At 39.9% G+C, this 24,540-nt stretch overlaps 1 protein-coding gene across 1 annotated transcript in view; it reads left to right on the forward strand.

The window, feature by feature from the left end:
* Nucleotides 1-2,402: 2,402 nt before the first annotated feature.
* ofcc1 (orofacial cleft 1 candidate 1) overlaps nucleotides 2,403-24,540 on the forward strand; it is a 76,784-nt gene continuing 54,646 nt past the window's right edge. The window contains exons 1-12 of the mRNA XM_085468694.1: nucleotides 2,403-2,448; nucleotides 4,893-4,969; nucleotides 9,205-9,271; nucleotides 9,652-9,831; nucleotides 12,218-12,326; nucleotides 12,958-13,037; nucleotides 15,129-15,353; nucleotides 15,682-15,779; nucleotides 17,169-17,255; nucleotides 17,344-17,414; nucleotides 18,653-18,779; nucleotides 22,450-22,692. Of these exons, the coding sequence (XP_085324820.1) occupies nucleotides 4,952-4,969; nucleotides 9,205-9,271; nucleotides 9,652-9,831; nucleotides 12,218-12,326; nucleotides 12,958-13,037; nucleotides 15,129-15,353; nucleotides 15,682-15,779; nucleotides 17,169-17,255; nucleotides 17,344-17,414; nucleotides 18,653-18,779; nucleotides 22,450-22,692 (1,305 nt within the window). The 5' untranslated portion in view covers nucleotides 2,403-2,448; nucleotides 4,893-4,951. The remainder of the gene's footprint in view (nucleotides 2,449-4,892; nucleotides 4,970-9,204; nucleotides 9,272-9,651; nucleotides 9,832-12,217; nucleotides 12,327-12,957; nucleotides 13,038-15,128; nucleotides 15,354-15,681; nucleotides 15,780-17,168; nucleotides 17,256-17,343; nucleotides 17,415-18,652; nucleotides 18,780-22,449; nucleotides 22,693-24,540) is intronic.

Consider the following 24,540-nt stretch of genomic DNA (forward strand, 5'->3'; position numbering starts at 1 on the left):
TATCTATAAACAATAATCAAACCAACAGCAGCAGGCTAAAAGTTGGAGATTTGTGGTTTGCAGAGCAGCGGTTGAGGAGCAGCTTATTGGAGCCCTGTGGTGATGCCAGTAGTCAGGGTCACCTTCAGGTGCTCTCTCATCTGTACACCAGCGCGCTGTTCTATTGATCAGCCGGGATGTTTCAACACAACAGATATACATATACAGCTGCACACAAAGCACATGCGAACGTATATGAAAGGTTTGTGCAAAGAAGTGCACATGAATGCATGGGTCCTCCTACCTATATAGTGTGTGTATGCATACTTTCTGTGCACACATGCATAAAGCTGGCATGCTTTACTCATTCTTCACATAGGATTTCCGTGGCAATGATTACAATAATACTAGGTTTAGGAAACTGACTCAGAACTAAACGTGCTTAACATGCTTGTTTACTTCAGTGCTCCTAAAATTAATACCAGTTTTAAAAGAGCAACATAGGAAAAAAAACTTTAAATGCTAGAGTGAGACTTGACAGGTAACTTTTACTCACTGTCACACAGGAAGCAGAAATCTGCTGATGTGTTGGGACTAAGATGAAGTGCATAATTAAGGAAACATATGAAAGCCAGCACCAGGCCTGAGATTAATTAGGTGTGTGTCAATACCCTCATCAATATCCGATTAGCTAATGACACATGGCCCAATGAAGGCTATTGATCTTCTTCAAGTATGCGGAGTTAATAGGTTGAAGCCCACACTCAAATGGAAAGCTGACAGAAAGCTGTAGAAACAGTTTCAATGTATTTGGGACACAGGGCCCTAAACACAGCAAAAATCTGAAATGTCCCTTCAGTCATAGACAGTCGGATCACATTCGCGTAATGTGGCCTCGTGGGATTGCAGTGATTGCTGTGACCACAACTGAACTTACTCAGCTTTGCAAGAATTCCCATTCTTTTAGTGATAATTAAAAATGACCCAAAGGATCCCCCTCCCCAAAATGAAAAAAAAAAAAAGACTCAATCTAGATTAATAGTGGTGGAATGGCCAACATCATAAGTTGGCCCTTTTATGATAATGATTGTAATGATAATAATGAACACTTGGATGAAGGATGAACAATCCCCTGTCCTGGAGTTGAATCCCTATACAGGTTAATTAGGTAAGATAACATCATTAGCCACTCTCATGCCTGCAAAGAGAATTAATTGGATAAGATGGAGATTTAGGTCTATATTTAATCGCATAAACGATCAATGACAGCTTAGGCAGAAAATGGGAGGTCCAAATCGGTGGGCATCTTATTTAGAATATATTTAACCAGCTTAATAAGCAAAAATAAAATTAAACAAATGTAAGTGTAATATAGATCCTGTAAATACTGCTTTTGATTCAAACATGCATTAATGATGCGTTGTTGTTCGTAGTTAACTTCTGATTGTTTTCGGCTTTGTTCATTAACCAAAGAAAGAGTGTGATACGGGTCCCCTGAATGAACTCAGAGTGTTCACAGCAGCTATCATAAACTTTTGATAAAACAAAACAGTGACTCCGTAGTGGCAAAAAACAAATGAGGGCTATTCATTGCTGATACATATGAGCAATCTCTCTTCCTCAGTTGAAAAGGCCACCAATGGCCTGATGGCTTTGCAGTCATAAATAAAACAGAGGCTGACTGTTTGTTCTAAGGGAAGCATTAGTAGTTCATGATCTGTTTTAAGGAGACATTAGTGTTAATATGCCTTATGCCAAACATGAATGGGCCAATCCGCTGGGCATTTTGTGACTATCCTTCATAGCAGCTGTAAAGCTTGCTTGGTTTTCTTTGGCTGAGAAATACATTTGTCTGCACTTTCCTTTAAATAATGCATGCAACTCGTGTGAATTGTCACATACTACATAATGGATGTTTACACAGCAGCACGAGCACTTTAACGTCAGTTTGGGAGGTTCACTGGAATCGACACTGAGCGATGACAAAAGGGGGAAGTTTCGTACTTTTGTTCAGGTGAAACTATATGTAAACATTTGTTTGAAGAAGCGCCATACCGCACTCCGCATTAATAATTCAGCCTTGTTGAGCAGTGATGCCATCTGTTAGATGAAACTATTACACAGACCAGACTTTATCTTGCCAGCTTAATGGTGTTGGTCATGGGTTGCCACAAACTGTCAGAAATGTCCTTCCCCAAAATGTGAAATTGGATAACTCACAGTTCCTGCTTCTGTCATTCATGTTGTATTCATGACAGTCATCTTGCCACTCTCGAATAATGAATTGTGTGCTATCTTTCAAATATAAAAAGTTTAAAACCGGACGTGTGTACTTTCACCCAGAGAAAGTGAACATGAGGAGGTCATCTGACACCAAGTGTAAGGGCTTGCTGTTAGGACCTGCGTCACTATCGCCTTGGCGACTGAGGTGTAGCTAACCATAAAGAGGGAGGATTCTGACTTCACAAGGTAACATACCTCTTAATCCTAAGTAATAACAATATCTATGTATTCAGTTACTGTTATGGTGTGCTAGTTATTTGCAAAAGTTTGGCTTAATAATCCATTCAGATCAAATTACATAGTTTAGTGAAAAGCCTTCTTACCTGCTTTTAATTTACCTGAAGAGGAGCAGTTTGACAGAACTCAGAAAAAGGGATTGTTTCTTATGTTACTATAAATTTATAAAGTGCAAAGAGCACATTTAAAGTAAATATGCTGCAAAATGTTAAAAAGCCTGGCCCCTTTTTTGACTCTTATTGTCAGCCGTGTGAACTGTGTGTTTTGGGGGAGACTGACGGCTGTCAAAGAACAAGAAAAGGCTTCTGTCTGCAAGCAAATAAAATATTCTTTGGTGCGCGATGCCCTGTCTCTTTGTGACTATTGAATTACAGCCCCGATCCGTGTTTGTGGAAACGGGAAAAAAAATGTCAGGGAAGATTTCAGGTCACACCATGCCTCAAAAAAAGGGGAAGTGCCTTGTCTACTGCAAACACTGATCCCACTGTCATTCTGGATTAGGGGCTGATTGAGCTTAGCTGACTAGATGACAGAGGAGATGGTCTTTCTCAGGGCGAAAGAAGTAGATGGAAAAAGGTTGCAGGTCAAATATAGTGACATTCCTGAGGAACAATGCACACACTTGCGGTATTTTTAATCAGTAGATCCATTGTTCATATTAGTGCTGTCACTATTTTAGACGTCTAGGGTAAAGCACAAGCTCCTTATTTAATATATTCAGTGTTTGAATTTATGTGAATAAAGTTTAACTCTTAAAAAGTTTTGAGAGAAAACCTTTAAAATGCTGCTTTGTGTGGAAAGGTCCAGAAAAAGTCGTGAAAAAGTTCTTTAAAAGCCGAAATATTTTCAGTTCCAAAATTTAAAACAGCAATCAATCGACGGCAGCGTTGTCTTTTTAAACTCTGAACCGAGCTGCTTGTTCCCACCATTTTGCTGTGATTGAACAGTTTTGTGGTGTGCAGGTCAAAAACAAATGCAATTGCAGGAAATCGTATATAGATCATTTAGCTGCACCCTGGCTCGTGTCGGCAGAGTGTGTTTGCATGGGTGTATTGCTCAGTAAACACATGAGTTAAATTAACACAGCAGAGAAGTCCAAACTTCTTGTCTTTTTTTTTTGGATTGATACTAGCAAAAAAAAAAAAAAAAGTCCAGAAAGTGCATTAAACCTCCTGGACTTTTGGGGTTTGTTGTGCAGTGCTGTAATATATTCACATATGGCTGTTGACGGAAAGCAGAAAAGTGAGCCAGTCCTTTATATGGTTAACAACAGTACTGGCAATCTCAGTATTTGGCAGGGGGTGTTCAGTTTTAACTACTAATGGACTTATTTTTCTCACAGCATCACAATTTTACAGCCTGTGTAAAACGATTGCACACACACACACACATGCAAACACACAATGCCAGAAAAACAGTTCACCAAATTAAAAACAGGAATGTTAGGGTGTCTTTAATTCAATAAAATACACATGTACAGGAAATGCTACAAAGCACCTCTTTATCTAAAAGTATTATCCTTCTTCTGGTGATAAGCGCCATTAGACACAAATAGATGCAGCTAGAAATGTAGCTGAAAAGTTTTACTCTCCACAGTTGTTTACGCGATCGCTTTTTCCTTTTCTTTTTTTGTTCTCTTTTTTTGTGGGCCGTGATAAGGTGCATGGATATCCTGTGGTCTTTGCCTAGTCAATGTGCGCGGACCGCACACTGGCTCCGCTTTCACTGAGTTATTACGTCGAGTGTAATTTGAAACAATTACAAAAACACTGGCCCACTTGTTACAACACTCATTTTCCCTCACATATACAAACCACAGATTCAATAGCTTTACATGTTTTTCAATCACACCCAGTGGAGCAGTGTTCAGTGTGAAAAAGTATAGCATTTCATCCTAGCTCGCATGGTATGGGATAATCTTTCACATTTTGCCTGGGGTTTGTTTTGCTATTTCAGCAGAAACTTGTGCAAGCCATGTGAATTACCATAGGAAAAGACGATAAAAATACCAAATGATACTGTATCAGATGTAAATGAATAAACACTTTGAATAATCAAGGCAAATAATTTGTTATCTGTGATAATAAATGGTGTTTAGTGTCCTACATTCTCTGAGATGCATTGCAGAGATAACGGTTTTAAGCACACAAGCAGGAGGAGAGTGTGTAATGCTGTGTGTGCTGCAGTAAAGGCTTTCGTACACACATTCAAATAAACTTTTTTTTTTATAGCTCTAATAATATAGGCATGCTTTAAATTAAGAGGCAAATTTAACGTTTGAAATTAAGTCAATAGTAGCATCTCTGTGCTTTTTATTTAGTTTTTAGTTTTTCATGAGCCTCGGTTTAACTTTATGTTTTTTTCCACCATTTTTCACACATTCTGTTTTTTAGGCCTGGTCTAAGTTCAGAAATCAGGGTCAGCCAGTGATGATCTTTTGCAGTTTGTGGAGATGGACACCTTTGGCAGTGTGAGTACAGTTTCACTTCTGGCCCTCATAACAGTGTGACTGAACACAGCGAGGTCAAATCCTTGTACCTCCAGCTCTCCCTCTCTCTCAAGGTGCTGGAGCAGCCTGACCATTGACATTTAGCATTCCTCTGTGCTGCCTCTGGGTTTTCAATGGGGGGGGGACTGAGAGATGCAGAGGCCAGTGCCTGGTTCTCAAGGGTAAAAACAAAAAGGCTCTTGAAAATCCCAAGGAGTTCCCATGATCCTAGGAAAGACCTTGATCCGACCTGTGTTAGATTTCCATTCCATGGATTAGGACAAAAAGAGCATATTTGGCTCATATTTACTGGCATTATTTTGGTATTTGTTTTGTATTTTTCCCTGGATTGTGGAATTGCAGCGTTTAGACGACTTATCTAAAATTTTGGCAACAATAAGAATTTACAGATTCTCTGCAGTTTGTTTTCACATCCATTCAGAATTCATGCCCTTCAATGACATTTCTAAGTCGGTACAAAAGCTTGTAGTGACATTTTATGGTAGAAAGTTTTCAAAGTCATTTTTCAAGGTTTTTTCCAGCAACATACATAATCTGTTAGCATCAAAGGAGCACACATGCATAAATAATTGACTAATTCACTTAAAGGGGGCCAGCGTAGATTAATTAAGCTTGAATACTAATTATGTTTTCTGTCTACACCAACTGACGCGGTTGTTGTTTAGAAGAAACTGTTTGGTGGGTCACAATTACCATGCACATATAAGGCTGCTCTATAAATTGAGACGGTTTCACATTTTAAGGGTAGAATTGGCTTTGTATGCTTTTGAAACAAAATGCTAACCTTATCTATACTCATTTAAATAGAGATGCTTTGTAGATGTTTTAATTATTCTTATGACATTTTATCAATATAACAATTTTTATTATGTGGATAGATAAAAAGAGACTTTGTCAACATGAAAACAAAAGTGGTCATTGATTTAAGGCTCAACTTTTGCGTGTCACATCGTTTTATTGCATGGAGTTATGATGTGTAGTCGCACATATATGTATATTAATGACTTTACTCGCTGTGTGTATCATGCCCTTGGATTCAAACTGTGTTGATCAAGACAAATAAGAAATTATTTTTAGGTACAAGTTGGAGCTCAGTGAAGACACAAAACACATTATGGGATCTCTGTGTAAAGCTCTTAAAACTCTTGTCACTTCCAGAATCACTCTTGTCCCTGAATCCTTTGCCTAGTGCGCAGGGTGCTTGTCTGGAAATGGTAGCTTTAAGTAGCTCAGTGAAGACAAGGTTTTGCTGTCTACTCTCCCCTGGCAAGCAGCGCGCAGGGACAGAGGAAGACAGCTCAAAGCTGGAGCCTTGTTTACAGCTGTATGGGGAAGAAAACAGGCAGACGTAAATGAGGGTTGACGGTTTCATGAAGCACAATTGGTTGATGGCAGATTCAATGTGACTGGGCTGAACTGGGCGATGATCCGTACAGTATGCAAAATTCACTTTCTAGCTGGTCTGTGCCCACCAGCCCCTAGCAGCGAGCGGTCTTCCCCAAGCCCTTCTAGCTATGCCTTTGAATGCAACAAGAACTGAACAAGGCATTGTTGTGCTCAATTCCTTTTGACAACAATCACATTTAAAAAGAAAGAAAGGGAAAAAAGTCACGATTCTCCTTTTTTGTCACCCGTTGTAAATTATTTTTTTCCCATGTTGGCTGCAAAGTAAGCATTTGGTGTGCTTCACAGTGAAATGAGGTGGAGTGGGTGGATTTAAAGGGGCATATGTAGATGCCTTCAGATGGGAAGAGAATGGGCCTTTTGTGCTGTGCTACTATTTACAGTATGGCTGTTGTGAATGGTATAATACATCCAAATTTCTTGGCGTGTAATTTTGGTGCAGCTCCAAAAGTTTAACACATGTTTGTGCAAAGTCACAGAAAACAGCAGAAACTTTGGCTTGGGCTGGTTTTCACATTTCTCAGTGTACTGCATAGTAAGTCCTGCACCTGACCAATTAGTTGGCTTTTTTGTTTTTTTTAATGAGTCCTTTCTTAGCTTTCATGACAGAGAGCTTTACATGGCAGGATGTGCACCCAGAGTCTGGGGCTACCATATAGAGTCTAGGCTCTTTACTTGGTTACCTTATATTCAAATTGACACTTTTATTTGCAGGGCATGAAGCTATCGCACTATGCACAGTTAGAAACATGGGAACTTTTATAAATCAGAGTAATCCAAAATGTGCTTTGAGGACAACCAGTGTAAAGACAAAGAAAGAAAAAAAGAACAGTGCCAAAAACCCTTCATGTTATGTGCTTAAAATGTAAAGTCTGCTATAAATTATGAAGTAAATGATATTGCAGATATTTCTAATTGGGCTGTTAGCATAAAAGGTGGCTTCTTCTTAAACGTCCACTCTTCAGATGGTTTGTGGTTCAATCCCCAGCCACATGCCACAGTGTCCTTGGGAGAAACATTGAACAATAATAGCAAACATCTGTGTTGAAAGGACTTATATATGCAGACTATTAAAGATTATTTTCCTAGTCTGAAAATCAATTACAGTAGCAAACAAATCTGAAATGTTTCTAATCACAGTATGTGTTGTTAAAAGGCTGAACAACAAGCTTTTAGTGTCAAGGGGGAAAACTGTAGTGTGGATGGACATTATTTTATATTTAGTCATTAAGGATTTCCGAATTGGCTCTGAGGTTCCAATAACAATCAGCATTTTAATACCATATAAAGAATGCAAATACCATTTAGCTTATTCAAATCACTGATTTAGTTTGCAGGATAATATTATTTAAGTTGTCTGGTGTACAAATGAGGAGTGTGTGCATTTTTCATTAGCAAAAAAAGAACTGTTTGATTAATTTTCTTCTAATTGTTGCAGGGAATGTCGATAATTTGAGTATGCACCTGAACATTAGTGCAGAAAGTTCTGTAAATTGTTTACTGAAATGTAAAAAAAAAACAATCAGAGAGAGAGAGAGAAGAAGAAGAAGAAGAAAATGAAAGAAACGACATGGAGACATCTTCACCAATGCCAAATTTGTCTCTCATTTTTGTATGTGCAACTCAGAGAAAATGATTGGTACCCAGTCGAAAAGAAAATGGTTTTTAAATAAGTTACAATTAGATAAGCATTAATCTCAGTGGTATAAATGAATGTCTTGCTGTAGGGCTTGTTGAATGTAAAAACAGATTTACAAAAACTCCTCTTACCAGATTGGTCTGGAAGTAGTCCTCTGCTATTTTAATTGCTCTGTCATTTAGAGTTGAAATAAGCCCTCCCCACCCATTCTGCCCCTTGATTTTTCCTTTGAAATTAAATATTGTATACAAATACATGCTGTTCATGGGCATGAGCACAGTTCATCACTGAAATCTGCATAAAATGATGCTTAAAAAGCTCCATACGCTCTGAGCAACAAAGCTCTTTTATATGGCGCATTCTTATGTAAACATATCAATAACAAAAACAACTACTTATGCTTTTTACCTCGGCTTTCTTATTGTTCTGCTTGTCCGCAGAAATGAGAGAAATGTGGGAGTGCGGGGTTTGTTCCACATACTCTTGATTTCAAAGAAACCCATACTTTCTGTCTTATAGCCCTTCTTCTTTTTTCTTTCCACTTCATACCAGTGAAGACCACCTACAACTCCAAGTCGGAATAGTGTTCACTTAGCCTGTCTTTGTATTCCCCCTGCCGCCATTTATATTAAATTTGTGGCATCTTCAAGAATAAGTCCTTCATCAAAAATCTGTCTTTACCAAATGCAGGAGACCTGACATGATGTTATTTAAACACCACTTCTCTCCCTCCTTTGAGGGTTTTTAGGTTGAGTTCATGTGAATGGAAGTAATGAGAAGTGTGCCTGGATTTCCATACTCATTTGCACACCGAGACGGTGTACTCTCATGCAGCTTGTGCAGAAAAAAAGAAAGAAAGAAAGAAAATGCATAATTTTCCAGGCGCGAGTGTTGTTGCCCGTTCTTTTTAGAAACAAGGAGGGAGTATTTTAATGTGACCTTCATTACACATTCGTGTCAACTTTTCTTATCTATTTATGATTAAATTCTTTTCCACTCCTGTTGTTCAATTAGTGCTTGACCCCTTTAGCGGCGATGTAAATTAAATGACATTTCAGTGTCGTCCCATATTTAAAATACTGCGTTAGTTGCGGATCATAAATGATGATCTTCATTCTGCAGCTAATTTATTCATTTAACAATTTCCCTCCAGAAGTTACAGCAGAAGGCTCTGCAGCAACCTAAGCAGAAGAAATCCAAGTCGGCTGAATTTCTGATGGGTGAGTCCTGCTTGATGAGTTATTGCTCATAATTTGTGTAAGGATTAATTAACTAATTACAGACAAATGGCTTTGGGCTAAATTTTGCTCTTGCTTGTCAGGGCGCAATTTGTAATTATTTTAATCATTTCTTCTTCTCCTCTTTTTTTTCTCCTCCTCCTGCAAGATTCTGATTTAATTTTAACCTAATTGTGTTTTAGCATCATTCGAGGAGGATGCGCTTGAACATTTTGGGGCAGTCAAAGCACCAATAGAATTCTGTTGTTTATAAATATGCCTTGTTTTTTTCTTTTTTCTTTTAATGACTCACTTTGATGTAAGTGTTGTCCCGGCCCTGCGTGTCATTGTATTTTCATTTATGTTTCTATTTATTCTGTCAGGGAGAGAAGCGAGAGCTAATGTGGTGGGCATTGAAAACCCAGCCTTTGATGGAGAAAGAAGCACCGAGCATTCCATTCCTCCGGTTTGGCTCGGGAGAGAAATTCGAGGTGACAGACCAGATAGCACCCTTGCAGCTCACCAAAAAAAAATGGAGCCGCGAGCCCCTGCCAAAGAAAGAGGTGAAGCTTCATTCTTCATTAGCCTCAAATTTGTTGACAGTAGATGTGTTCCTGATCTAACCTTTCTCTCACTGCCTCTTTCCTTCTCTCAGTCTGTAGCTTTCCATTTGGGGGGCCCTTGGTCCCTGCATTCCAAAGCAAGCGTGTCCTAACAAGCAACCCTCGTATAACTTCTTCCTTCGCTGGAGAACGCTACAGTAGTGGGTGTTCTATCTCTATCTAGAAGTACCCTCGACACAATCAGCCTTGACTCCCACTCTCGGCTACATGCCTTGTGGTGGGCTGGAGTCATAGGAGAGTGCATTTACATACGCTACTACGCTATCGAGCCGATCCGCTGTCTGTGTGGTGTACTCACAACGCCCCCAAAACACAGCTTAAGGCCAATCAGGCATACGAATATGCCCCCTTATAATTCAGTATGTCAGAGAGAACTCTTGAGGAATGGGATGGTAAATTAGGATGTGTTCGAGGTTGTGAGTGTGCCAGTTTTCTCGGGGATGAGTCACATGTTAGATTCTTGATTTAATATGGTTTATTTTGCTTTCGCTGTGTATGGCTAGTAATTATTATCTATTTTGTCATTATTTTTTATGCACAAGAGGCAGAGCAAATCCTGGGTGGAAAATAAAGTTCATTCTCAAGTTGCTCTGGAAAAGCAATCATCTTTTTTTTTCTCTCCCACCATCGGCTCGCATTTGGTGTGAATTAAACACTGTCAATATCCATTATAAGGATTTGCAAGGTAGGCGACCAAATCCGGAATCAGAGAGCGAGCCCCATCCGTTCAGAGAGGAGTGTTACATCTGACTGCCAGTAACTCAGAGTAGCGCTGCAATTGGACAAGGGAAGCCTGCTTTGATGGACTGCCTTCATTTTTACATGGACTTGATTAGGAAGGCAATTTATGGTTGCTGAAACACTGCAAATAAATAAAATTGAAAATGCACTGAAGAATTTATAGGTTCTGAATCCACAAACTATGAATCAGTAGCACGCAATAAGCACTTCTGACTTGTGTGCCTTTACTGGAAGATCCAAACAGAAAATGTTCCATGTTTGTGACACTTTGGCCTTTTCCAGACTCTTTCATTATCTCTTGGTCTCTGCTAACAGTATCTCTGGCTGCCAAGAAGTGCTAGTTACAGATATTGTGCATGTAAGAACAGATAATTGAAATTTTCATTAGAGAGATGAATTGGAGGGCAGCCAGACTATTTAGGTAAATCACAGCTATGATTCAAAAGGCGATTCACGAAGCTACTACCATTATGCAAATTTGTATTTGAAAAAAGGGTTTCATAACCTCAGAGCTATTTGCGGAGAAATTGTTCAAACTCTCTGCTAACAATGTACCAGGATTTAACATGTGAATTTCACAGTCAATTTATGACACCATTGAAGAGTCATGTAGCAGCATGACTCTTAATAAGTATTTCAGTCTGAGTGTTTAAGTTGGAGTATGAAAGAGCAGGAAAACCTCATGCAGATATTTTACAAGAACACAAAAGAATTTCTGTGGAGTTTTTTTGGGGGGTAGTGGCCGAGTGGCCAGTGGTCCTTTTATGCAAACAAACTCGCATTTTTATGCAACCAATCACTGAAGCCCTCAGACTTCTATAAACGCGCCTTGTGTGGAATATATAACATGACTTAATCCATTTTCCCCTCACAATCTGAGAAATACAAGTCAAGCAATTTAGATTGGAGCAAAATATTCAAGGCTTGCAATGATAATGATTCCAGGGGTTAAAAAAAAGCTGTAGGTGGGGTGTACCTTTAATAGAAAGTGCCCCTGAGCCAACTGATTCCCATAAACTCTGTGGAGCAGACTTGATACCCATAGGTCAGTGATTGCTAATAAGAAGTCAATGAGACATGGGCTCAAGTTATTTTCCTTTGGATCTGCTCCCCCAAACTTGCCTCCTTCTCTAGGCCGCTGACCTCGGAGTATTTAGCTGGTATTGTCTTTGAAATTCCAGGTACTTTTGGGCTTGTAGACTTTCTCATTAGTTCCTTTTGAACATGGAAAACATATGGCAGTCATATTTAAGAGATTGCTTGCCATGACCTTTTGCAGCATGCTAATTAGGCCCCAGAGCACCGCAGGCCGTGGAGAGGTGCACTGAGAAACCCAGGAGTCTTTTTCCCAGTTCTTTCTCTGCGCCTCTGAACTCCTGTCTCATCTTGGCTCTGCCTTATCTAGTAGCAGCCACTACCACTGCCCTTCGACAGTGTGGGTTTCAAAATTAACATTTTGCTTCATGTGCTTCTAATAACCACTAACCTGAACCTGTACAACTCCCTCCTTCCCCTCCCTTACCACCCCGCCAACTCCCAATCCCTCTTTCTCTCATTCGCTTTCCTCGTCGTGCACTTTCCACAGGAAATGAACGTGCGCAAAATTACTTTGACCCGTCATTGACAAGGCAGACGGACTCGGGGCATTGCAGGATGACTGGGGTCAGCGCTGAAGATGAGCTGGAATTAAGTATGCCATTCTCTGTCATAATGGTTCTCCTCGGTTCATTAAAGAGGGGTGAGAGAGATCACTAGTAACAGGCTGCCATTCGTGATGCCACGGCGGTCTATGTAAATACACCAAGTGATGGCATCACTAGATTGGCTACCCAAGTCGTTGTCATTGATGAAGGTCATGTATCATTGGTCAGTTTTCATTTCACAGTGGCATTTTCTCCCCCCCCCCCCGTCAAATGACACGTGCAGAGCCATATCAGGAGTTTGCAGCCCCCTCCTAAAGTAGGCCTATTAAAGGCAAGCTCTTGGGAGCCAAGTAATATGCATGTTATAATGAAACCTGGCTATTAATGGAGAAGGCATTTCACCTGTATCTTTTGGATATCACTGCCGTGTAATATCAAAGGATCCACCAAATCAAATCTCATCACATGATGACAGGCCAGCTAACAGGCATGTTAATGCTCCCATTTCATTACCCCTCTACATACACTTGATTTTCACCCTTCCCCACGACTAATTTGCATGTTAAGATGCAGTTTCGATTGAGTTGGCTGATAAGCAGAAAGTAATTATTAAAGCACACAAAAAGAAATATATTTCTTTTTTTGGCACCATTCAAATATACTTGTTTGGATTTACAGAAAGTTTCACTGCTGATGAAAAGAAACTGTATGAAAGAATAACTGCGTTGCTGGATGACGAAGACACCTTCATTGACTTACCTGGTATGTATCCCCTATTAGCTATACTACAGTGCCATAGTGATTTGTGGGTCCTTGATTTATTGTGATATTTAGCCAAATTTCATCCAGTTTTGCACATTTAACCTATGTGTATCACTTAAACTAGTTTGCATGTATTTGCTTGTATTGCTGGTTTAAATCATTGGTATAATTCACAGACATGCTGGTTAGTGTAGATAGTGCAGAAGCACTAAATTTGTTTTCAGACTTTAGAGATACATCTTTCTGTTAACTTCCATCTGTATTAAAATATCATTAAAAACACAATTTTGTGAACAAGAATATCATATTTTCTTGTGTGTTCTACTTTCTAATGTTAAATGTAAATAACAGAAACCATCCACCCAAAAATATGATGCTGTATTTCCCACTAAAAGCAGCACTACCATAGAACAAAGAGTAAACTAGAAAGGGACGCTCACCAGCAGACGGTGCTTTCCAAGCAACCCTATTGTCTCACAGTAGTCGTGCCTTTTCTCATTAGCTCAGTTTCATTTAAATATGTAGCCATCCAGGCAATACTGAGATGGTTTAAGCTTAGCATTGTTCTGGGTGAAGACAGTCATACCAGATCCTGTTGACATGACGCACATCTCTCTTGTAATTCCAGCGCACAAGTGATGGGTTTAGGCCCGCTTCAACACGGTAGAATTTAGCAGGCTTGTATTATTTCCTATTGTTTTGGATTTAGCTGTACCACCGAGATTAGCAACCCCATCCATTGTTTTGGAATGTTCATGAAATCCCACAGAGAAAGTAAAGAGGATCTTGGATTAAGAGTTGCTTCATGCAATAGGCTGAGAGAAAGGGAAGGAAAGAGAGACAGGGAAACAGAGAGAGAGAGAGCTTGTACTTCTGTACTGTCCAACACTACTGCCAGTTAGCACTTTACTGAGCTACAATAGACTTCAAGACAATGACCTTATGCAGTTGTATGGATGCCTCCCACCGGTGTAGGCTTCAAGTGTTCTTTGCAGAGGGCTCAGAGTATGTCAGTCCTGATCCTGACATTTTGTGACTGCTTCTCAGGCTTTTGTTTTGGCTTTTACAGCCTGTCACAAAGCACCATACACATTTCACAAGAAAGAACCTGAATAAAACAAAACATTAATGAAATGGACAGTGGCCAGTGTTGGAGCTTTTTTTCTTTCCTTTTTTAAGAAAAAAAAATCCTGGAGAAGTCTTGTCTGTCTGCCTTGGATCTTCAGCTCTTCTTCTTTTTTATCTTGATGAATTCCTTTGCTTTGGCTTGGAGATGAAAGACCACAAAACTGGTATTCTGGTTTTCTGTAAGGCGTTAGGCGTCGCTATCAGCCTCTATGTGAAAAGCATTAAGCAGTTTTAACAGATTTGGCTCTTGCACACGTTGGACTGCACACGTTGAATATAGAGATTGTTGAAGAATACATCACATTTCTACCAATGAGCCAGCACAGCAAAACTGAAACAGAAACAGCGAGCATGATAAGCTACTGCAAACAATGCCTCTCTCCATTCAGTAATGATTTTTAGGTTACTAACTTAAAACTACTTTGCATATGTTTTTTTCAGTTTAGAGGCTTGGTCCCATTTCAGTCTGGGCATGTTAGATTAGCCTAGCCTGTAGAATGCCTTTTACTGAAATAGAGCAATTTGATGAAATGTGCTATATTCATTGATTCATCCTATTTTTTTTAAACTAACTAAAAATATATATTTTTGTACACCTCTTATAATAAAAAACTAACATTATAGGATTCAGCATTTCTTTTTTGTTCCTTCTCTAAACAAAGTCCTGCCTCAGTATAGTTTTAAGCCAAACATGTGGATGTGTGAATTGAACATGATGCTTTTTGACTGTTCACCGTTGTGTTTTTGTACAAACTTCCACTTCAGTACATCATACTGTTTGCAAACATACACATATCTATCAGTTTGTGCCTGTTTCTGGATGTGCTAAATATGCTCATCCATCAGTATGTGAATGCATGTTCCAGTGTTTACGAGTGGAAATCCGTGTGCGTATGTGTGTGTGTTTGTGTATGTCTGGTTGTGCGTGTGTCTGCACATGCCCACTGATGCGAATCTCTCCAGGTACGCTGCTAGCCTCCAGGGATGAGGAGGTGTTGGAGGTGAAGGCGGGTGATCTGGTGCTTCAGCGGCGACTGCTGCTCCACAGTGGTGGTGATGCCTCGGGCTCCAGGCCCTCCCAGGCCCATACCATTGCCAAAACCCAGGCTGAGGGTAGTACTGAGCTGGGAGGAGAGGCTGGACTCGAAGCAGGGAGGATGGTAATGGGCAGAGAGAGCACTGTAAAAAGTAATGCTATCCTTTTATTCGTTTTAATGTTGATTGATCCTATACATATATACATAGTACTATTTTATTGCACTAAATTAAATGGATTATCTGATTAAAACAAATATATATTGGAGAGCAGAAAATGTCTCATAAAATCAAAGTTAAAAGTAACATGATATTATTTCAGCATTGCAAAATTAATTAATTCAATTCAGGGTTGCATGATTGGATCAATGATGCAATGGGAGACTTGACATAATATTCAAAGAATCATGCATGCTTTGGTAATCTTGTAGTTTTGTTAAATATTAGAATGCTTTTGCTGCCTCTGTAATATTTCTTGCAGTGAGGACAGCTGAGGAGGTGATCCCCCACTACACCCAGCAGCTGAAGGAGCGTGCGCGGCCTGACATGATCATGCTTGGCAGCCTTTCACTGCAGCAGGTCAGCGCTACAAAGAGGAATATCTGTGTCATCATCCCATATTCACCAGCACATCAGCCATGTCCATTATAGTGTGTACCAGTGGCTTGGCTAATGGACATAGAGTCTGTGCATGTGTGCATGTACGTCTATCTGTTTTTTGTCTCTTCACATGCCTGTTTGCAAAGTGAGTAACTTCCTTGGCTTAATTTTCTTCTTCTCATTTTCTATTTTTCTTCTTTTCTATGTTGTCCCAAACCTCCCCCCCCCCCCCCCCCCTTCTCAATCCATTTCATTTTCTTGGAAGATGGTCTCAGCTGAATGCACTCATGTTTCTTTTGAACAGCGGGCATTCAAGGTACTTCAGAGGTTAGATTACTCATTCATCCTTGACTCAAAATTAGAACATGGATTTTAAATCGATATTCTATTCTACATATGATAAGCTCAAACCATTAATTTATTTGATTTATGTAGACTCTCTTCTTCTCTCTTTCCACTTTGTTGTGCATTATTATGCATATTTGTCTCTAACAGAAGCTGAATTTCCTCGGTGCTTTACAAGTCTCACAGTCTTTTCAGGAAAAAAATAAAAGATCACGACTACTTTTCATTTTCCAACTGAGGATTTTCTGAACTAGCTTTAAGATCTGAAGCTTCTTTCAAAACAAGTGTTTGCATTCGATCAGACAGAAGAGAAATGGGAGTGGATAGAAGAACAGCAGGTTCTCATTGTGTAGGCAAATCTAGGTTCCAAAGAAACACATTAATGCATATGTAAACACAGGAATGCAGGACTTCCATCCACTGTATTTTTAGTTCTAATCCCATTTGAAAAGAGAGGAGAGAGAGTATCAAGTTACATGAATAGAAAGTAAATGTAACCGGGAAACAAAATACCCAACAACGACTTACTGTCACTCCGAAGTCACAGCAACAGTTGACTCATCTTTCCTCACTGGATAATCAGTGGCATCTACTGTGTACTGTATCAGTAGTGGGATCGGTGTTATCTTATTCGACAATAATATGTATGCGCTCTCCTACTGTTTCCACTCCCACCTCCCATTGAAAGCACATTATCCACCAGAGATTTCACATCTATTTTAAAAATAATAGCGTTTTTCTTCTTTCTCTATTCTGCCGCACAAAGCCGCTGCAGTGCGAGACATTGTCACTTAGCAGTGTCAATGTGTCTGAATGGGGAGTGTGAATGTGCTGACTGAATGTAAAACCGGCAGAAATACTCATCAAACGCTACATGTCTTTAGGGTCTGGCTCGGTATCGATTGCCTGCAGATTGCATTACAGTTGCTCCTTGTGCTTAATTCTGCCATTATGGTGCACTGCACTGTTTCACAAAGCTGCACCCAAAAGAACGCGTGCATGTGATTTTGAACATGTTTTCAGCAAGTGGCTCAGAATGGACCCCCGAAGAGAAGCGAGTGGGCAAAGAGAAAGAAAAGACTAATGGCTTTCTTCACTGGTGATTTTAAGGTAAATGATCATGTATTGTATAGTGCAGAGCAGAGATGTTGCTGTTTTGCTACATATGAGAACACAACATATCCACTTTAAATTAAAGGAGCCCGGTTCACAAAGAGACAGCGATGAGGCAGTGAGACCACAACCCATGATGAACACACTGCTTCCGTGGTAAAGTCCAGCCCATTTCATATTTCTTTCCATATGTAAAATTTATGTCACATGACTGTAATCATTAATTGTGTTGAAAGCATTTGTATTCCCACTGACGTTCGGGAAGGAATGTAATTCATGTGTCCCCCGCATGACTTCTCTTGTCGGCAGACATTGCGTTGTGGGTACTATGGCTCCGGGGCACAGAAATCTGTCCATGTCACTGGGCTCGGAGGTGCATCAATTCTTGGTCCATCCGCTTTATTCAGAGATCACACATTACATCTTGAAGCGAGAGCCCCAAAGGCAATCAGCTTAGCATGTTTAAGTTTTAAGTAATTACGGACTACCGCGCCGGCTGACACGATAAAATCAAGACACCACTGTACACATCAGCATCTCGTCTCGCACCGGGTTGTATTATGGGTGGGTGGCAGTCGGACACCAGCCCTGTCAGATGAATGTGGTTTGGAGTTTAGCGAGATGACCTCCTCTCGACAGCCTTGAACCCTGTAAATTCCCTCTGATATCAATGGTGGGTGGCTATTAGACATGGGAGACTTTCTATGCATCACCTAGGGCTACATCTGCCTGAAATTGAATGAGAAATTATTTCACTTTCTCTCTCTCTCTCTCTCTCTCTCTCTATGCCTGTGAAAGAAAAAAATTAAAGAGCAGAGACACAGAGCTGACTTGTGGTTTTTGTAACAAATGTGTAATTCATTTGTTTCCACTGTTTCTAATTTAATGGAGGTTGAGTAATTGCATTAGGAAGCACATTGTGCCTTGTTGTGAACTGATGAAAGCACATGTAATACTTTTGATAGGCAAACAGAGAGGAGGGAGTGAAGGAGAGAAAGAAAAGAAAGAGTGCTCGCCTTTGATGCGCAGCATTTATTTGCTGAATTATCCTCCCTTTTACAAGCATCTTATCCCCAGTCACAGGCAGGCCAGGGCCCTTGTGATATTGCTTTATTTTGAGGAATTAAGAGAGGTGGCGAGGAGACAGAGCGAAGCAACCGCTTATTACATTACCACTGATAAGATTGAAAGGCAGAGAGAAGAAAAAGAGGAGGGGGAGAGAAAGACAGAGAGAGCTAGAGACAGTGGAAAGTGTTTTGTTGTGGTGTTATTAGATTGAGCCGCTGTTGGCTACAGAGTGGAACAACAGAGGGTCCAAAATGCAGGTGGCTGTTAACAGGGTTAGCCTCTTGTGTTTGTGCGCATCGCATACAAGTGTGTGTTTGTGCACGTAGCAGCCGCGACATCGAAAGCCCGTCACTCAGAGCGTTGGGGGAAGGCCAAGAAGAAGCGATGGCCAAATACAGCCAGATGACAGAGCTCCCAGAATCCTCCTCTGCAGCATCACGGCCCCTGTGGCAGGTAAGATCTGTTAGAGCGAGCCACACATTCACCGAGGACAGAAAGCATGTAAACAGGAAGTGACATACCCTTAATCTGTAAAAGGGTGGTCTCGCAGGAGAAGATATTGATCCTGAAGTGTTTACAAATAACCACAAAAAACAAAAGTGAATGATGTAATTTTGTGAAATCCTGTAACCTGTTAGAGTATCCAAAAAAAAATCCTTTATTTTCTAGATTTTCAAATTTTGCTCCTGTATGTGCACACGCCTGCGCAAAGGCGCATATATTTGCAATACAGCGCTGACTAAAACAGTTTTCCTTATACAGCGTGCTAAATACGTAGTCACAATATCACTATATATTGACACAATGTATTTTTACACAGCATATAAAGAATCTTTTTTCTGTGGGGATGGTGTCTTTGGTTTTTGCAAAATAAGTAGGAGGAAAAGGGAGCCTTTAGAGAAGAAAAAGGGGGGAACAGAGTTAGAGGAGAGAAAAGATAACCGAGTAGGAAAGAGAGAGAAGGGGACTGCAGCTTTAGTGGTAGCATCACCAGCTGTGGGAGGAGTGTGCTGTTGTGTTGCATCTGGGGATGAGGCTGCCATGCCACCGTGCTGGCTTAAAGATGTAATGAATCTTCAGTCGGGGGCTTTCCTTCCAGGGTGACAACTGGCTTTGAGGAAGGTTGTAAATGCAGGGGAGATTGTGGTATAATTCCTCAGACTGGCGTTTGTGCCCCCCAGTCACCATTCGATTATCTCCCAAATTGCTGTGTTTCACTGAGATAAAGATTTTTTATGGCTTGCTGACTTGAAACAACTAGCACAGGCAGAATAGGGGGCAAAAGAGGGAGAGGGAAAGAGAGAAAGAAGAGAAAGCAATGGCCAAACCTGCCACGCATAGTAATTTCCTTTGGTAAATGACAAAATCTTTGTTTATATGACATTTCCCTAAAATCACTGCAGCGAGATGAATCTGAAATATAAAATGTCACATTTGGCATGCAAAACTATGAAAATATATTTCTGTGCAAAATTCATGGAGGCATTTAATTTAGAACGTGTTTAATAACTAAGGCAGCCTGCATCAGTAATCCTGCCCGGAGGTCCCAAAAAGATTGTCATATTTATTCTCTCCTTTCTTCACCCCCCCTCCTTCATTCCAAAGCCAAAAAATTTTAAGGGTAAATGTTCATTGTTAATTAAGATATACTAATTAAAATGAAAATAATTAACGAGAAAGCTTAATCTCTGAATATTAGCCCATACTTAGAAAGAAAGGAAGTTTTTGTATGTGGCATTTCCTGTCTCTATTAAGAGTGCATTTTGTGTGATCAGTCAATGTGTGGAAAGCCCTGAAAAGATATTTCAGTGAAAGGACGGCCGCTTGCCAGCAAAACCACGGAGGATCCCTCGCTGGAGCCTTTGATCTCATCTGTAGGAGTGCTGTAATGTTATGGCACTTTAGGCACAACTCAAGCTTGGGGCAAACAAACCACCTCTGATATGGAAAATTGGCTCACTTCACCTTTTACCTTCACCTTGCTGTCTCGACTGACTCCTGTGATGCCTGTGCAAGCATGTGGGCTTGATAATAACAATGCTTACAAATTGGACACCGGTATGACGTTATTATTTTTTATTCCAGTGCTTCTTTATGCTCCTTTCTCCTCCTCCTCCTCTTCCTTTCTTGTCTGCATGCATACATCTCGTTCCAGTGTGGGGGTTTGGAGGTCTTCATCCCCTCCTCCCAAATGTGAGATGTGTGGGCTAAACGGCTTTGCCACCAATTATACTAATTTCACTTCTGCCTAAATTGTTTTAGTTGTTTTGGTATGCAAAGATGCTCACAGAGGGGAGATTGCGGGGCATTACTGCAGGGCTCAGCACACACACCCCTGCATTGGCTGGCAGAGCAATGGGGATCACCAGCCCTTGCTAGGTGAACGTGTGTGGTGCGTGACTATGAAATAGCAGGGAACAATCTCAGGTACAAACAGCACTGTGTGAAAGTGCGTGCATATGAGTATAGACACTAGCCCCTGAGTGATGCTATATCATTGATTGGAACTGAGGTCTTTAATTGCCAAGCATTCAGAATTTTGTTGCAATCCAGCTAGAAGCCTGCAGTAAATGATGTTATGATGTGAATAAGCAGAAGTAGATGGAGTCAAACTATAAGCTCAACTTTTCTTCTAGTTTTTTAAAAGTGGTATATTGGCTGATATATATATCACCAATAAGACAGTTTCTCCTGCTGGTTTTCAAATAATTATAAAATATGCAGTTACTGGTTAAATAAAATAAATATATATTTTTAAAAAATGACATGTGCACATAAGAAAGCTTATATTCCGGCTGGTTGTGGTGATCTGTGATTGCTATCAGGTGGCTGCAGTGCTGCTTCCTGTTTGATGTGTGAAATCAAAATAGCAAATGCTGTAAAGTGGCTTATGGTGCATGATGTCACATCACACACACACCAACATGCACATGCTCCACAGGGTCTCATACTTTCCAGACTCCCTTGCAAGTGCCCCTGATGGAACATGAACTCATGAGTGGAGTTGCTGTAATCTTAACCTACACTTAAACTAAACTCAAATATGAATTGCATTGAAATTTAGAAACAGCACATAATTACATTGTACAGGTTATTACAACGTTGCCATGCAAAGGCAAGCAATGGGCCAAATTTACTGTTTGTGCTAAAAAAGTAAATAAATTGTGACTAAGGGGTTTCTGTTTAAACTAGATTGACTTTTCATCCACTGCTGTTCAACAGATGCCATAGGACACAAAAGGCTAAAAAGTATCTACATTGTCGTCTGATTATGTTTCATTAGAACAAAATAAAAATGACTGTCTAGCCTGCTTAGACTATTACTCATCCTAAGCTCTGAAACAAGGCACATGTCACCAAAGCAAACAAAGGCATTTGCAAGTGGAATGATGTAGCCTGAAGGTTAACGGGATAATCTTAGTAACACAAGGATGGGGTTTTTTTTTTAAACCAGTCGTCTGAATAGGGAATCTAGTTTCGTTATCAAGGAATGCTGGTATTCCCTTGAGCAAGGCCTTGAGCTTTAAACGCTGAGGGATTGAATGGAGATATGTAGATAGGAGATTGTGACTTTACTGAGCTTGTCTTTAGTGGAATCACATTTGAAACACCTGTAATCTGAGTATTTATTTTTTGAGAGATAAAAATGTAATTCTTGTTTGAAAGATATACTCGTATGAAGGTTTTTAGTTTGTTTGTCCATCTGTCTGTTTGTTTGTTCTAATGATGTTGCCACCAGCATTAAAGTAAGGACAATATTTAGCTTACATGATAAATAATACAGACGTTAAGATGCCATTTGGCAAACTCCTCAGGGGGTCTCATATATCCTCAGCAGTCAAAGACACTGTTGACAGGCAAAATCTATTAATATAATTATTAATTGCCCCGTAGTTTCCTTAGCATACAATAATTTATATTTATAATTAAGTATAGAGAAAAGCTGTTCAAATAGAATTTGACAAACTTTATTTACACTCACAGTTATTTACAAAGTTACAGAAGTCTTGGTTCAATAAGGGTGTTGATTAAATAACAGTATTTTCCCTAAGAAAATATTTTTATAATCACAGTTTCCACGAATAAAGAAAGATAATAAAATCAAGCCTGTACTTTTTTGTAGGCGGACCAGAGGACTGCTCCCCAGCCCGTGGAGGTGTGTGTGCGTTGCCTAAGAGCCACGAGGGACAGACTTCCCAGGGGTCTCTATACTGTCAGAGTGGCACTTCACAGCCATCTAGGGGGTCCGGCTCTGGCCTGGTGCAGTAAGAAAGGGCAACATGTTTGGGCAGCGTCTACTGAGCCCACTGAGCATCGGGGACGCTTCTACGACATTGACCTCCACATTAACCAGAGTCTGTTCATGGTAGCCACAATTTCACTTTGTATAAGCTGTGTTTAAGCATCAGGGCAAAGCATGGGGTGTGCTCTAATGGGGTGATATCCACTGAGCTCTGACAACAACAAAAAAGTTTTAATTTTAGTGTCATACGTCTTTTCTCTGTTGACAATAATACAACAACACACATCAGGGAAAATACACACAATCTGTCCCTGGTTGTGACTATTAAGTGTTAAGAAATAGTATAAATATAGTACAATTTTGTTTTGCAGTTGACAATTGGAAAACTTGAATTAAATTTTTATTTTTTCAAAGAAAAATGGAACTAAATATAAAATACATCTTTCACCGGGAAGCAATTTTGACACTGAGGAGGCAAGAAATTATATTTATAAATTGGTCAAACAATAAAGCTGCACGTGCTAAAAATGACAGAAGCTACAACACTGCATTTCTGGTGCTATTTCAGAATTTCTCTTTCTTCTTCTGCCTTTATTTTCATCAGCTGCAGTGAAGATGGAGCAGTTTCTACACTGAAAGGGTTATGAGAAGTTATATTACTGTAAAGGCAGCGTATGAAAATATGTCACACACAGCCTCTAGGTTTTTCTCTAGGGATCCCTATATGAATAAAACAACAACTTCTCAAACATGACATTTAATCCATGCATGTAAATCAAATCCAATATCAATTATTCATTCATATAGAAGAAATAATGTTTTATTGGAATAAAAATGGAGCACAAATGGAATGAAGCATTTCGTTTCTTTCCTGTGTGTCTTTCAGCATCTGCCACATGCTTGAGCCGGATCAAGGCATATAAAAGCAAAAATAGAAAAGTTAGGCAGAACTGACAAAAATATGTATTTGAAACATATTTTTAAAAATGTCAGCCTACATTTCCATTGCATAATAGATGACTAAATATGTTTTCCCATTTGGTTCTTTTATTGAAACAACACAGCAGATTACATTAGATGAAATTATGCACATTTTACAACCCCTTTCCTAAACCTTTGGATATGAAGGAGCGGATCTTCTATATAAGCTGTGCTAATCTTTAAAAAAACCCACATACTTATTATAGATGGTCGATATTGACCAGTGGATTAGAACTCTTTGGTTTATTCATTCAGTGATGTGTGCACGGTACAAAAGATTCACAAGCAAAACCTTAAAACAGAAACCACTAAATGCAGTGTCCCTCTTGATCCCATAGAGTCTCATACAGGCTGAGAAAGCATTTCTTCACTGTTGTGATGGCAACTCTAAAGGCCTAGCTGGAGCATTTAGCACATGTGGACACTGTCAGCGTGCTGGTGGGTGTATTCACTGAGCTAGAGCATTCTGATAATATTGTCACAAGCTCAAACATAAAAGATGGGGTAAAATCTGGCACGAACTGAAAGCAAAACCTGGGCTCTGCGTCAGAGGTAAAAAGAAAGAGGAAAAAGAAAAAGGTTTAAGTACAGCATGGTAAATGCCTCGTGTCACTCTGCCTTCCCTCCTCTCCTCCCCAAGCCCTCAGCTGTGCTTTATAGACAAACCAGTTGTTGTTGTCCTCATTGATAGTAGTTGGAACGTTGATCAGATTTGTCTGAGACTACCAGGATTGGCTTAGCTGGTTTTCTCTCCGTCTCTCTCGCCTCTTGCCCACACGATAGCGTGCGATTTCAGTGGAGCTTGCAGTGCCTTCTAAGAGGAAATGAGGAATTAGTGATGGTAGGAGGAAGCCAGGAGCTTATTTTCCTTTCCTCTTTCTCCATATCTCTCCCCCACTTTTTTTCATTCACCCTTTGCTTTGTGTGTCTGGGTTTGGATTTAGACAGAAACAGTGCCGCTTAGTTTTGAAATGTCTTGGATATGCAGAA

The sequence above is a fragment of the Copadichromis virginalis genome, linkage group LG9 (genome assembly GCF_057382275.1).
Source record: "Copadichromis virginalis isolate Kocher_CV1m ecotype Utaka linkage group LG9, C_Virginalis_male_GT1.1, whole genome shotgun sequence".
Lineage (NCBI taxonomy): Eukaryota > Metazoa > Chordata > Actinopteri > Cichliformes > Cichlidae > Copadichromis > Copadichromis virginalis.